The sequence below is a fragment of the Carassius auratus genome, chromosome 11, assembly GCF_003368295.1.
Source record: "Carassius auratus strain Wakin chromosome 11, ASM336829v1, whole genome shotgun sequence".
In the NCBI taxonomy this organism is placed as follows: Eukaryota; Metazoa; Chordata; class Actinopteri; order Cypriniformes; family Cyprinidae; genus Carassius; species Carassius auratus.
Genome location: NC_039253.1, coordinates 11,633,219 through 11,649,854, shown reverse-complemented (window position 1 = coordinate 11,649,854; position 16,636 = coordinate 11,633,219). Strand labels below are relative to the sequence as shown.

Sequence of the window (16,636 nt, the reverse complement as noted above, 5' to 3'; positions counted from 1 at the left end):
AAAAGTACATAAAAATACAAGACTAATTTCCATTACATATAAATAAATATGTACACAATCTAGTTGTATGTCTATATAACCACTAATACACCATATTACCGATGCACATTTAAAAGACCATGATTATACCATTTACCATATTCAAAAAAGTAGCACATATTCAATATTGTATATGTCCCAAAATACAGTACATAAATATATTGCTAAAAAAAAAAACATGGCCTTACACTTTATTTTAAAGTTTCCTTGGTACAGTGTTGTTATATATTCAAGAACTAAGTAGTATAACAAGATGTACCTACTATAGGGGTATAGTAAGGATTTGGGTTTGCTTTAGGTTTAGTTGCACATTATTATGCATAGTTCACTGTTATTACCTCTTTAAGAAGATATGTGTAACCAGGACACTAAAATAAACCCTAAAACCATGTCTAAAAACCAAAAAAATGGTTTGTTGTGTTTCTAACAAACGTTTAAAGCAGCAACTTTTACTTGACAAAAATAACTGCTTTCAGTCTGTTATCAGGATTTATAGAGAGCAGTCATCAAACTATCCACAATTTTATTCAATAACTGGCCAGCCTTCACATTTGTAATTTATTCAAATACTAAACACTGCCTTCAGAAATTCATGATTTAAAAATAAATGATCACACATTGGTGTCTAAGCTAAAATATTTCATATTAAGTTTATATATATATATATATATATATATATATATATATATATATATATATATATATATATATATATATATACTGTGGCGGAGCTTTCCAAACAGCTGCCCCCAAGAGTGCTGCTTTTCTCTAAACCGTTGTGTCACTTTGAATTCAGAGAAGGGGGATCGCTTGTGGTGTGTGTTCGAACAAATATTGGTTTTGTGTCAAAAATCCACTTGAAAGTTGGATATGTTAATCTCATTGCTAATGGCCCTCTGAAAGATTTCTTAATATTCTCTCCTTAGCCCACTACAACAGAGCCTGTCTCCACAAGGTTAATTAGTTGCAGGTTCCCCGAGGGCCTGTAAGTGATGAGAGCTTAAGATAGTGAAAGAGGTTCCTCGGCTCATAGCGACATAACAAGGTTAATGGGTCTCTCATATCTTTCATCCATGCCAATCTGCAAAACTGCCCACTTTGTCAGCCTGCTGAGCCTGGGAACTCCATGCAATTATATCCCAATGCCACACCAGCCATTAAGTTACTTTGAGATGTACGATCATAAATAATCATGCTCTTTTGCTTCGTTCTCAAACACTAAAGCAGCAGGTTCTACTCTATAGCGAGAGCCACATCTGTTTTTGAAACAGATGATTTTCTCAATGTTCTTTTACTCAATGTGCAGTCTGTTCCTCAAGCAGCTGTTCTTCGACTAAGCAAGGTGAATTATATGCTCAGAACAAAGAAAACAAAAGATTATTCATTTGGGTCAGTGATGTGACGTTCGTTTCAAGTCTACAGTAATACAAGACAAAACTGCAAGGACTTGAATATACCTCTTCTATCTTGCTATTTATGAAATAAAAATGTATATATCATAATGAAGAAAAAAGCCGTTATTATGTAGTTATTAGGTACCCACTTGTACCTTATAATGATTTGAGTGTCAAAATGAAAAGGTTTATTTATATATATATATATAATATATATATATGTGTGTATATTACCAGTCTGTCATTTAGTGTAGTTCTTATAAAAAGCATATTTATTTTTTTGTAATTGAAAACCGACATTATCTTTTTAAACCATTAGTTTTAAATCACTTTTGTAAATTAAATTTGATGCATACACCAAAATGGGACATCTCTCCTTTGACGTCTCATACACACACTCACACACATTACAATTATAAAGTTTACATATTTTTATATAATTATATTTTTCATATAACATTAAATCCATTTCAGGCGATTTTAAGCGACTATTCCTTAATGTATACCGTCGGTGAAGGTCACATGACCTTTCGTCTAGTATGATTTTGAAAAGTTTGATTTTATCTCTCTGTTTATGATCTCACAATATGACTCCTTTTATATATCTTATTGAGGCTTTCCTCAATCCTTTAAACATTACGGTCAGTATTATTACTCTATGCCCGAGGAGTACATGTATGAGAGTCATTATTCTAATGATAAAGCTAAGAATATGAGGCACAAGTGGGAGTTTTTAGCCCCTCGTCATGTTTATTATGCATGTACAGCACAGGAGCCTTGAGTAAACAACATGCCCAGATACTCCTCTTCCTCTTTAAGATTCAAGATTAGTGTTTGAATTTAACCAAAGATTCTGGGTGCTACGAAAAAAAAAAATCTAAGATGATCATTCACTGTCACATGCTGATGTGCTGCTGCTAAACTGATAGTGAACTACTAACAGGTGAAGGAAAGATGGAAGGAGGAGAGGAGAAAGGGGCAGAATTTTCAAGTGTGACCTGTCACTTAAAGATAAAAGCAGGTAAGTGTGGAAAAGTGTGGAAAAGCAGGTATATTGTTGGATCCCTCATATACACTTCTAAGCCTTCTTTTGTGCTTGAATGCAGGGGAATGTACCAAGCCAGCAGGTGATTTGCTCTGTAGCCGCTTTGAAGTCTATGATTTTAGTATTGTTCCAATAAATGAAATGATTGTGTTTACTGCAGCTACAGAGATGTTGTTAGAATTCATTTGATTCAGACATAAAGCAATTTTGAAAAGTGTGACCATGGCTACATTACTCATCTACATTACTCATCCTTAAATATAAAAAGCCATTTAATTATCATCTCACTACTATTCAAACGTTTGGGATAAGTAAGCTTTTTTGTTATTATTTTGAAATAAATTATTACTTTTATTTCAAACTGATCAAATGTGTCAGTAAATACATTTATAATGTTACAAAAGATAGCCATTTCAAGTAAATTCCATTCAATGAACTTTTTATTCATCAAAGAATCCTAAGTTACCATGGTTTTCATGTTTAAAATAATGAGTTAAATTATTTTTGGTGGCTAAACGATGATCCTTAAATAACGTCTTTTAATGTCATCTAACGATCCTTGTTCTAAATATGAGCCTAATAAGATTTTTTTGATTTAAACTGTTACAATGAATGACATTTTGGATATCTTCTGTAGATCACTGTAAAAATGTATGATACTGTAGTCATTTTCACTCTAAGAAATGATGGGTTGAATACAACCCAGCGCTGTGTAAAATACAGACAAACCCAGCATTGTGTTATTTTCAATCAACAGTTGGGTTAAACGTTTAACCCAACCTTCTGGGCAGTAACCCAGCTGCTGGGTTAAAACAACCCCATCGCTGGGTTTGTCTAGTGCTGGGTTGTATTTAGCCCAGCATTTTTGCTCTGAAAAATAATATTAAACAGGACACATTCTAATGTATGTTTAAAATGCTTGATGCTTGAAAACTTATCTTCGTATTTGACCCATACTTTTTTTGTAGTCAAAAGGCTATGCAAGACTAAATGGATACAAGAAATTGGATGTTGAGCAGCATGTCTGAGACACATCAACAAAAAGCAATATACCCATTCTGCACACTGTGCCTTTTGAATTCTCCTGTGGATTTGTGTTTAGCAGCTCTGCCATGGTAAAGCTTGAATTTGTTTACATGGATTGGCAGGGCTATAATAGGGCTATGCAGCTGGTTGAACCATCGGTGTTGAATATAAATGCACGCTGCTCTTGCATACGTGTACACTGCCATATTAAATCACATCTAGTGGCTGAACATGAGTTTGAAATCAATGCCCTGGTGGCAATGAGAGTGATTTAGCATGCACTTCTCAAAGATCTGGCACTGGAGATTAATGAAGGTGTGACATCGTCACTGCATTCAACATCAGTGGCTCACATTCTTTTTGTCCTCTCAGAATGTACATCACCTGTCACTCAGAGGAAGCGGAATTAAAGGACTTTTATCCATGCTTGGAATCTCAAATCAGTGTTGATCATGTCAATGGAACTACTGATCTAATGTCTTTTGGCAAAGGGCCCATTTAAACCTGTGTTTTCTGTGATCGGATCACTTGATCAGATTTATAGTCAGGTGTGGAATGCAATACTCTTAACATTCTCTAAAGCAGCTCAGAACTGTTTTTCAGTTTAGCAAATTGGTGCAGAACTTTAGATGCACGAGATCTGTTTACGGTCCACTGACATTTGGGTTTATGGGTGGATTTGCCATCTTATTTGATTCTAAAAACACAAAACTTTTTGCAAGCAAATGCATAGTTTTTATTAGGAAAACCACACACTTTTGCGAGAAAGCTAAAGTTTTGTTAGTGAATGCAAAAGCAATGAAATATACATTTTTTTTCATCTTGTTTTTAAATTAAAATCCTCTCATGAGATTGGGCTGCATAAATTATTAATTTCTAAAGCATGCTGAATTCTCAACAAATTTAGTATACTCATTATATGATATTATTATTGCAGGTGCTCAGATTTTCACACCAAGGATATGTTAATTAATATTTTATAAGCTTGATACACATTTAAATTAATAAATGTTTACTCAACTTTTTAATGTCTGAAATGTTTAAAAAGTTCTAATTTATTTTCAAATTAGTCTATCACGGGTTGTCATCATTTTGCCCATTATTTTAAATTAGTTATTTATTCTTATCTGAGTAAAATGTATAGCATTTAAAATGGATTACAATTTATATCATATTCATAAAAATATGTACAATTTAAAAAAATCATGGTAATACTTTAGAACGCAGTGAACACGTATTCATTATTAATTAAAAGTTTTCATTAATTAATCTCCTAATTTGCTGCTTATTAATAGTGATTAAGGTAGTTGTTAAGTTTAGGTATTGGGTCAAGGGATCTAGACAGAATAAGGCATTAATATATGCCTATAATATTTGGCTCAAGTGGTAGAGCATTGCGTTAGCAGCGCAAGGTTGTGGGTTCGATTCCCAGGGAGCACATGTTAGGTAAAACAAAAATGTTAGCCTGAATGCACTTTAAGTTGCTTTGGATAAAAGCATCTACTAAATACACACACACAAAAAACTGAATTATATCATACTACCTCATATTAAAAATGATTACATTACTAAAATTAATTTGTGATAGAATATTGAACAAATATAAGGACAGGGGATGGATTCGATTTTTCCCTCAGATGCTTTCTAGTACTCAGCTGTCGACTAAGCAGTTCCATGCACTCATTCGGTTCTTTGCATCGTATTTTCTTTTCACTGGTAAAAAAACCAAGACTTTCTTACGACCCTCTAAAGCCACACAAACTGGAGATGAAATTGAATGTGAACTCAAGGCCATTTGCAGATTATAACTACGTTTTATACACTAGCGGTACCTCGGAAATATTCACAGTCCTCAGTGCTCAGTGTGGTAATACTCAAAAAGAAAAATAGCCACGGCATTAAAAGGTACCACATCCCGCGCACAGATGGAGTGTGCCACCGCTTCCCATTCCTTTTAGTGGGAGACGTACTGCCAGCATAGTAAAATGAAATGGCCTTATTTGCATTGAGCTGGAGGAGAATAGCTTTTAAAGTGGGTTAGGGTGAAGGGGAGCAGAAAAGACTTCAGAACCGGTTTGAGAAGGAAAAAGAGAGAGACGGAGAGAGGTAAGAGGCTTAGCGTGCTTCAGGGCTTCAGTGTTTGGAGAACCAGACTGTGAAAGAAAGGGAAATTAGGCGTCCCTCGCTCTTTCCCTCTTTCTTCTTTAGCTAATGAGGCCAATAGATCCTAGCTGTCCTAGAGTCACACTGACGTCCAATGAGGGGGCCAGATGTTTTTGCTTTCACAGTGCGGATCCATAAAGCTACCTGCATGCAGGGGTTAAACACATTGATCATGCAGAGAGGCAGCTTTGAGATCTAAAGCTCACGCAGGAAAGCTTCATAGCCTCCAACTGGGATGCTTGTATGAGAAAGGATGGAACGGGCCACACCGTCCTCAGACAGGCATTGGCTTTGGATATCTGACGCTCTTAGGCCCAACCGAGGAGACACTGAGAAGACATTAAAGCAGAATCTATTACTTATGAACGAATTCACAAGCTCTTGCACCCTCACAGCGTTGAAAGCAGAGGAGGTGTTATCACTGCAGCGCAACATCTGGGGTTTTCACTGCAGGAAGTTGGCCATGAAACACTTTCTCTACAGAAAGAAAGAAGCTGGGTGATTCTTGGATGGCTTTCGAAACATGAAAAAGACTGGGGGATATTTGAAACAGGAACTGTGGTGTTCCACCGCAGTCTAACAACGGCATGGGATCGGGAATGATAGCCTGAAATGATAAATGGCATTCATGAGGTCCGACCGCTGTATTGGAAAAGTTTGCAGTCGAAACACTTTCAAATTTAAATACAAAATGCTTCAGTGGAAAATGAGACCGCAGCATAAATGTTTGAATAAGCGCTGCATATCAATGTGGTATGAGAAGCAAAAAGCTTTGTTCGGTGGGCTGAGGAGAATCCTCGTCTTTTATTAAACATCTAAGTTCAGGTCAGCTTCATTACCATAATACAGAGCTCTTATACCATGAAACAAACATCCTCCCTCAAAAAGACAGCTTGGTCAACAGATTGAGAATATTGTGCGTAGTGTGCAAGATTTGTTTGTGAATGACGGCTGGATTTAAAAAAGGTGAGAGAGGTAAAGAATACACCCCACAATGAAAATATGGATCTCTTCCCATTAAAAACTAGCTGGAAAAGAATAGGCCAGTACAAAATAAAAAATAAAATAAAAATAAATCAGGTATTTTGTGAAATAAATCAACCCAAGCTCATTGGAAAACGTGCCTATACCTGAATCTTTGAAAAAGTACAAAAACATACCCACTTGTCCAATTCCCTGCATTTTCCAGCTGAAACGTTCATACCTTTTCACAAAAAGATACTAAAATATGTTTTCTTGTTCAGTTCCAAATTAAAGTGGTTTTAACATTTCTAAATTAATACATTTAGATTTTTGAGCTGCATATGTACTGCTTTTCTGGTTTAGTAAACTTGCTTGGAAGCACACAATAGTGTGTCTTCTGCCATTGCAAAATGTCAGTATGTGCTAATCTGCATGTTTTGGTTTAAATGCATTAAAGGGGCAGAGGCTTGTTTATGTGACCATATTGTGAAAAAAAAGGAGAGACGCTCGCATGTTCTCCGAGGGTGGTTCATCATCCTCTCTGAATAGGTTTCTGCTGACACACATCAGTTAGAAGCAAATGTCTCTCTGTCATAATCACAGCTTTTTATGATCATTTTGCCCTTTCTGCCCTTTCACAATGTCAGAGAGTAATGAGTGCTTTTAGAGAGTAGAAAAGAGAGTGAGAAAAGATAGATAGGTTCTGTGTATGTGTGAGAGAGGATCAAACCTCCTCCCTTCGATCAATGTTAAAGAAACACACCACCAAGTTTGGGAACCTGATATGCAGCCAATCCAACCCATCAAACATCATGGCATCCACAAAACGATCCTGCCTTTATGTTGATCTTCTTTATCTGCTCTATTGTTTGAAATATCATTTGATTAGTGCTGATATGATGAAATCAGTGCTGACATGATTAAACAGTATACAAATAACCTAAACACACAAAAAGTCTGAATAGTATTCAAAGCTACTCAAAATACGTAAAGAAATAGCCTAAATAACTTGCAAAAGTATCTAGATGTTATCTTTATGTTTATATTAAATGAACAAAAACAAACTAAAAGAACACACTTTTAGATATAATATATGTAAATCATAATATATTTAATAGGTTTTTTTTTTAAACTTAATATAAATCTATTAAAGCTTTTCAAATGTTCATCCATCAAAATAATGTAGACTTTTGGCAATAAAAGAAAAAAGTATTTTGTCCTTAATTAGTAAACAGAAAAAAAATATGACAAACTAACTATTTATGAAAAAAATATGACAAACTATTATTTTATTATTTTTTAGAATTACTGGCCGATATTTATAGGCTGTCCTTTGATGGGAGGGGACGTATTTTTATTATTGTAATACATTATATATTACACACAAAATAAATTATTCAACAGCTATTCAAATACACATCTGTAACAATATTTACATATATTGTCGTTTTCATGTCTGCATTTACGTAATTATCTGTATTTATATAATACAATATTACTGTATCATATTTTAAGAACACGTCTGTATACAATCAGATTTTTGAACTTTTGTCCCTCAGGGGAGGTTAATAATCTAATGCTGCAGTGCGAATAGTCCAATCCCGTTCTTTGGTTTACTTACGGGTTTCTGAAGACCTCAGCCAACGCTCACTGTCACTCCTCACACACGTGTCAGCACTACAGGACTCACTTCCGGTTCAACATGGCGGCATCCATGGCATGTCAGGCAGCTTTGAGAGGACTCCGAGCAGCCAGCAGTAAACAACTGCTTGGGAGCCGAAACCAGGTAACAGATCGCAGATCTCTACGTTTCTCCTCCAGTGCGTGATGTGATCAGCAGATGAGCGTAGTGTGCGTGACGCAGCTGCTTACAGCGCCTGATAATGATGGATTCATTCTGCACAAAGTTATGAATACATGTACAAATTCTAATTTAACCTGGCTTCGCTTGTTCATTTAACTAGCGATTGGAACATATGTTTTTCTAGAATGACACATGGACGGTCTTATTATTCATTTACTGTTCAAACTGTAGGTATATAAGGTGCTTGATACTGTAACTGACGTCAGCATATAAATGTTCATAAAACACATTGCATGAGCAGATCATGCGGTCTGATGATTTGCAATTAATTTAGACAGAGATTCTTTTCGAAAGATTATGGTTTCAAAATCTGAAAATCTAGTCCGAAAATGTTGTTTTAAGGATTCTAGCCAAGAAGTAGAGTCTTAAATAAGTGCGTTTAAACATTAGCTAAGTTATGTTTATGTTTCCCGGAATACTGATTCCTAAAGGTGATACTTTTTAATAATGTTTGAGTGTTTTGATGGCTTTTTTGCTCTTTTTTTCCCCTACTTCCATAAGGCTAGAAAGGATCGTTTCACCTTCAGGTTTGTCCTCTATTCATTCAGACAGTGAGCAATAGGCCAGAATCAGGTCCATCTATATCAAACTTTGACCCATCAGTGATGAAACCTTTTCTGCTGAGCTGGCCAATAGCAATTTGCTGTCAGTCTTCGGCAGCAGTTCAAAGGTCATTTTTTATATTTATCTTAGGTATAGCAGATTTCCCTGCTTTCATAATTCTTGAATTTTGGGGCGATTGACTTGAGTTCCTTTTTTGGTCTTGCAACATAAAGACATTTTTAATGTTTCCTTATTTTGGGTGTAGACTAAGTAGATCAACAGTGCAGTTTCAATGGATATTCAGTCTTATGGAAAGTGAGAGGCTATATTTTGACATTATAGAACAAAACTTGGAAGAAAAGTTTCAAGTAGGTCATTGAATAGATCTGAGCTATGCCTTCCATTCTGTTTTAATCCTGACTGATATCCCTAAATAGTTCAGTGGCTGTTGGCACATAAAACAAATGTGTTGGTTGTGAGAGAAAAGAGGCTTGCCGTCTTTAAAGAAACAGTTCACACAAAAATGAAATTTGCTGAAAAGTTACCAACACCTTCAGTTTGGCATTACATCAGTTGCTCACCAATAGATCCTCTGCAGTCAATGGGTGCCGTCAGAACGAGATTTCAAAAACCTAAAAAAAAGTCACTAATATATATATATTAGTGACTTTTTATATATATATATATATATATATTAGTGACTTTTTTTTAGGTTTTTGAAATCTCGTTCTGCTCGTAATGCTACATTTCTAAACATCTTCTTTGATAAAGAAACCAACTTATATGGATTGGGAGTAGATTTTTAGTAATTTTTTTCACATTTGGGTGAACTATTTCTTTAAGAATGGTTGTTTTTGTCCCATAACTACACTGGAATCAGTGGAATAAGCCATGCACAAATATAGTTTCCCTGTAAAGAGCTGTTTTATAGAGCCCTGGAAATGTAGTTTATTCAAGCCGCCATAAATTATCAGGTATGTTGTAATGCGTTCATACTAAAATATCAGCCACCTACAGGCATCTGATAATAACAGCAGCCATAATTTAATAGCAAAATTCTGTTAACGCATTACTGGCTTCACAATAAACCCCTTTGAACACTACAGATGTCGCGTCTGCTTCCTTCAGACATCAATATTGTCTTAAAACAATTTTATTTTGAAATTGCTTCACACGGAAGGCACGGCATCTCATAAATCTTTATGCCAGTTTGTACACAGAGCAAGGACGTTAAACATTGGACGTTCTGCCTAAAAAAGCATCTTTCAGTGACTTTAGTAAGCAAAGTCTGACCTGATTTTGCTTCTTGATGCAGTCGATTTATTGATTCAGCTCGCAGAATGCAGCATTGAAGTCATCATGAAATCTGCTTTTCAGTTTAAATTCATTTTTAATTAAGTGACTAAATCATTAAATAAACACATTTTTCTTATATTTGCTGCTTTTTCGACCTTAATATTATTATTTTGTCCCTGAGCTGGAGTTTCAAAGTTATATAGAGAGGTTCTGTGCTGGAAAATGGCATTGGATCAACACCAATTTAGTGTATAAGGCATCACTTCATTACTCTGTGCAGTCCACTCTGCTGCCATAAGATGTGGTTTAGTAGTGCATGCAAAGTGCTAAGCTAGCATATATTTTCATTTCTGTCGTATAATGAGATGCAACCCGCTGCAACAGGGTACAAGCCTCATCCATCTGAGAGAGGTCCTGCTCTAATGAGAAATTACATAGTGCCAACTGCAGTTATAGTATTTTTAATGAAATTAGTTATTTAAGTCTTGTTTGGTATAAGAGAGAAGTGACATTTTTATGGTAATAGACTTTAATGCCTAGGTTTATATCAGCTATTTGTAAAAATTATAAAGAAATATAGATATATGAGGATCAGTGTTAGATTTTAAAAGCACTAATATCAAGATTTGATGCAGACACTAACAAGATGCAGATTAGAGCAGCTTTTTCCATTTTTCTCTCAGTTTTGACTTCTCATGTTTGGATCAAATCCATGTTTCACCGTCTCCTTAGGGATCTGGCTGTCAGCCAGTTCCTGACGACGATCAATGAGCAGTTTTTATTCATCAGTGGCTGCATACTTTGACGTTTGCACTAGTGCTGGGTAAAAATATCCATTTCCCGATTAATCGTGATCTTCGCTTTAGCGATCACGAAATCGATTGTGGAAATCTTTTTTACTATGCCAGTGTTACCGCTTTTCAGTGTCAGCAAATATACAGTACAGTTTGCAATCAGAATTAAAAGTGATTAGATAAAAAAAGAACGTGTGCTGCCAAATAATTACAAGAAGATATGTCTCGCTTTTGAGGTTTGCTCACAGACCACACACAATAACAAACAGCATAACTAGTGTAACCTAATTCATGAACCCTCATGAACGGGTTATTTTTAGTGAATTAAATGCTGTGAATTAATATTCTGGCTTTTCATCACTATATATATATATATTAGGGCCGGGACTCGATTAAAAAAATTAATCGAATTAATTAGAGGCTTTGTAATTAATTAATCGAAATTAATCGCATTTTAATCGCATATAAATATTTGACCTGAGAACAGTGAGAAGTAATTTTTTTTCACATGGATTTATAGTATACCATTGAATAATGACTGAATACATAACCTTAAGCAACAAAATATTGTTTATCTTTGTTCAACCAAGTCTAGCAGACCAGTGCATGTTTTGCCATGAAGTGTAGCAATAGCGTATTTAGAAACAATTTAGAAAAAGTACATTTCAGAAATTCAGGTAGCTTATAGGTGCTGGAACCTTCTGTAAAGTGTTTTTTTTTTTTTTAAAGTAAAACACAATACTGTCAATTACATTCAGAACATTGGAAACACTGACTGTTAGAAAACATCTCTCTGTTGCTTCAGAGGCCATAACATACAAAGTCCAACTCTCAATAAACTTGGCCATGCGCTGCGGTGATATGCGAACGCTAGTTGGTGCTCCAGTATAATCGGTCCGCCGAAACTCATCCAGTGAGAAACGTTCCGCGGTGCAAAAATAAGTTATTCAAAATGCGGGAATTTTTTTTCTGTAATTAATTAATCTTAGTTAACGCGTCATTTTTTGTGTAATTAATTAATCTCAATTAACGCGTTAAAATCCTGGCCCTAATATATATATATATATGCGCAACATAATCAAACATTTGAGCCGGGGGAGTTTTTGAAATTTGGTTTATTTGACAGAATGACCCAATTACTTTTACATACTTTTCAAAGGTAATCATAGTAGACATGAACTATACCCAGATTATTCAGAATCTGTTCAACTAGAATCAGATTGGATTCATCGCATAATGCACAAACTGCGCACTCAAGTCCCCCAACCCCCGAGCTGAGTGCCTGAGGTTTTACAGAATCTGTTATTTTGGACTTTTAGCACTGAGATAAGAGGCAGTGATTAGCCAGCTGCCAGTCCGCTGTAGTGGCGCTCAGGAGCCGTGTCTGCCAGGTATGCATCACAGCAATTCACTCCCATCTTTTATGACAGCTCGAAAATTAGAGATGGCTTGTCAATGACAATGCCCCCAAAAAAGAGCGATGGATTGAAGACAGGCGGTGGCTGATAACGCCAACGCCGCCTCAGAAATTCCTGTCTGGACCTAGAGATAATCCCAGAGCTGTTGTCCCCAGCACAACCCACGGCCGCATCTCCAAACTTAAGGGAACATTTGCCGCTGCGATCGTTCTTTCGGGTGGTGAAAAATCTTTAAGCAAAGATTGAAGACGTCAAAGCTAATTCGCCTCACAAGGCTGCAGCAGCTTGAAAAGCTCGACTGGAGTGTTGAAACAGGACCAGGGGAGTCTGCTGGATGAGGCTGCGTGCTGAATATTTTAAACGAGGGGTGGGAGGGTGCGACTCCTCTGGTGCAAGAACTTCAAACAGCAGGCGTCTCTCCCATCTGTCCACAGCGAGAACACATTTACATTTCCTGGCCGCCAGGGATACAGTAGAGCAAGTTTGCTGTAACCGGATTTGAATATCGTTTCGCCAAGGTTAATAGCCATTTCTGTTGCTCATGAGGGCTGTTTAGGCTTTTTCAATAATTCAGGAAGGCGGCAATCATTTAGAGTTCTGTTGGCAGTCTGTCTTTTGAAGGAGAGGTGCCTCTTTTGAACGCTCCTGTGGGACTTGTATTGCAGTCCATTTGGAATAATTTTTCTGTAATGATTGTGATGAGACAGTATTTCGTGTTATAGCAAGTTAAAAGTTGTTGTAACGTAACTGCTGTGCCATTGAAAGTTGTGAAAAACTTTGAAAGTCTGTCTATCTTGATATTTGCTCGGTTGGTTTGTGTTCTCATGGATGTCCAAAGGCTCGTTGTTAAATGCAGAGGAGCATTTTAAACATTGCTTATTAAAGGAATAGTTCACTAAATATCACAGTTCCGTCAAAACTCTTATGTTGTTCCAAACTTGTATCACTTTCTTCTTCTGTTGAACAGAAAAGGAGAAATTCTTAAACTGTGTGGGTCGCTCTACTTTATGCAGTTACTAGGAATGGTAACAGTGGGAACTTTCAAGCTTCAAAAAAGGTCAAGCAACCACCATAAAAGTATTATTGCGAACCCGGTTAGTCAAAACTGAATTTATCAGTAAATAATTTTAATTGCAGCTTGCTTCTCACACACAAAACTGTAGCACATGATCCTTCAGAAGTCATTTTGATATGCTGATTTGGTGCTCCAATATTAATAATGTTTCTTCTTCATCTTCTTATTCTTATAATCAGAGTTAAAAACATTTTGCTGTGTAATATGAACCATGTAAAGTTCAATGAACACCATATATTTTAAACTGACTTAAAAAAAAATATATTTTAAAGGTCACTTCTGATAAATTTAATGCGTTCTTGCTACATAAAAGTATTTCTTTGTCTTTCTTTGCTTTCCCCTTTTTTTATATATATAATCTTACTTTACTATTCAAAGTTTTGGGGATCACAGTGTCCACAAAATATTAAGGAGCACAGCAGTTTTTAGTGTTGATAATAAAAATGTTCCTTAAACAGCAGATCAGTATATTAGAATGATTTCTGAAAGATCATGTGACACTGTAACTGGAGTAATGATACTGAAAATGTTCAAATGTAAATATATTAAAATGGAAACCAGTTATATCATTATTATTATTATTAATTCTTTTTTTTTTAACTGTATTGTTGATCAAATAAATACAGACTTGGTGACAGAGTTCTTTTTACAAGAAATCGTTTAACCAATAGTGTGCTTGTAGCACTTGGGTAATAAAACCACTTTTATAGAACTTCTGCATCCTTTATGAAGCTTGAAATCTGCAGATCTTTGAACGTTTACTAATTGCTTAGAAAGAGCATGTTCCAGAGATGTAAAAATGGGTTTGGAACCAAAGTGAAGCTGGTCCATGAGTGAAATCTCTTTTTCTGAACTATTCAGTTTCTTCGCCCACTTCCATTTTGTTCAGACTTGACCTCACTCCTCCAGACCTCTCTCCTCTGAATGATGTTCCTTATTAACTATGCTAATTGCTAAATTCATATCTGCAGAGAGTTGCCTTCACCTTCAGCCCGTGTCTGTCTTTAGGAGATTAAGGCAAAAGCGTATCCCATGATGCAAATCTCTGCGATCTAAATCCTTTGGCATGCTCTGCTGACTCCCCATAACTCAACTCCGCTAACTCACACGCGTCACGGCCTAACGGAGCTCTCTTGTCAACTTGTCAAAGGCTGCTGCTCATCCAATGCCCACCTGACCTCGCTCAACGGAAGTCATAGTTAAAATCAGACTATGAAAAAAGAGTGCATTCAGATGCCACAAATGACTTTATTTGTTTTTTCCCCCCAGCACAAGCTAATTAACTCATTGCTTCGTTATCCAACATTGTGACTTCGAAGGAAAATTGATGTTCCAAATTAAAATAGTTTCACCATTTGATCTCTAATTAGCGTGTGCAAATGCTAAAACTGTGTAAACACAACTTATTAAATCTTTAAAGTGTCTCTATAGTCTTATCGTAATGAGCCCTGAACTTTCAACAGCACTTTATTAGCTCCATTGTTTTAACATTGGTATTGTATTATTCATGATAAATGGCAGCTATCATTTCTGAATAAAGTAAACCAATTAGTTACAATCAGGAATGGGGAAATGTGTTAATTTCTTAAATCAAAACGCCCCTCAAGGATTCCGCAAGTTAATTAAATGTGAGGCCATTTGGAGGTGCTAATTAGGAAGAGTCATTTCAAAGGGTTTAGGGCAGAGCTGTGACTAGTAATGAGGATTTTAACCCCTGGAGACTGCTGGCCTGTGACTGCACTATGAAGGATCTGATACAGCTGACTGGGCCGCTCCTTAAACACTGTTTGTCGAAGAATCGGATGCTGATAATTAGGGAAAGAATTAACATATAACAGAGTAGGTGCGGTGGTTTACTCCGTGACTAGAAATGTGTAACAGGTAGGAACCTGGTTATATTCTGATATCTTATTTTTTCTACCAACTTATTATAGTTTTTTTATTCCTTTTGTAACTTTATTGTATATTTTATACTTTTTCAGACTTCCTTTCTGTTTGGAAGTATTAGATGTTGATAATCAAGGAAATATTTAACATAAAATGCAGCCGGTTCATGTGGATTGCTGTGTGACTAGAAATGTGTAAGAGACAGGTAGAGATCGAGAAGCATGTAGAGGTAATAATTTGAAGCATTTTAATGTGTATTTGTACTTTTTGTGTGTGTGTGTGTGTGTGTGCAGGTTTCTCATGCATTCTTTGAATAGTTTTGAAAGTCCTGTTCTGTTTTTAAAGTCACTGAATTATCGTAAAAGAGAATTGTCTGATAATTGTCTGATATTTATCAGTGTTATTTTAGCATTATGATGTTATTCTAAATGACCTTTTGTTTTTTGATATTTTCAGTTATTTATTATTTATTTTATTATGTGCTTTTATTTATTTTATTATATATTTTATGTGTTTTTGAAATTATTATTACAAATATTTTTTTATAGTATTCATTAGTATTCATTAGCAACAGCACGGATATTTACTGTTCACTGATGTTTATCTTATATTAACAATTTTTATTTCTATGTACTTATGCAGGAGTTTCTTTTACCCAGGGAAAAATGGGAATACAGTAAATGTAAATTTTGGGGTGATTATACAAACGATGTATGCATTTTAAATTTTTTACATGGAAGTGTGTGAAAAATGATCTCTGGGTTAATGTTTTTTTTTTTATTTTTATTATGCACAATGAAACAGCATTGCCCTCTGAAAGACCTCAAGAAAAGCTCCCGTAAGGATGTCCCCAGAATATTTCCTTGTTTGAGCTTTTAAGCTCCTCTTCCTTCTCTCGGAAGAATTGGATTGGTCAATACAGATTTGTAAATACCCCCTCATGAATATGTAAATGTAAAAACTCATTTTCCCCAGTGAGGACAGCAGTTGTGTTGCTTAATTTTCTTTGCTTTTTGTCTTCCTGCAAGAACTCTTTCAGGAATCAATTCTTCATCGACTTGAGATTTCCATTCTCTCTGTCTGGCTGATGGAGCAGTCTAATGTTCAAGTCATGCTAATGTTGTGGGCA

At 35.7% G+C, this 16,636-nt stretch overlaps 1 protein-coding gene across 1 annotated transcript in view; it reads left to right on the top strand.

Moving 5' to 3' along the window:
- Positions 1-8,276: 8,276 nt before the first annotated feature.
- LOC113111022 (succinate--CoA ligase [GDP-forming] subunit beta, mitochondrial-like) overlaps positions 8,277-16,636 on the top strand; it is a 44,789-nt gene continuing 36,429 nt past the window's right edge. Inside the window, exon 1 of the mRNA XM_026275393.1 lies at positions 8,277-8,416. Within this exon, the coding sequence (XP_026131178.1) occupies positions 8,333-8,416 (84 nt within the window). The 5' untranslated portion in view covers positions 8,277-8,332. The remainder of the gene's footprint in view (positions 8,417-16,636) is intronic.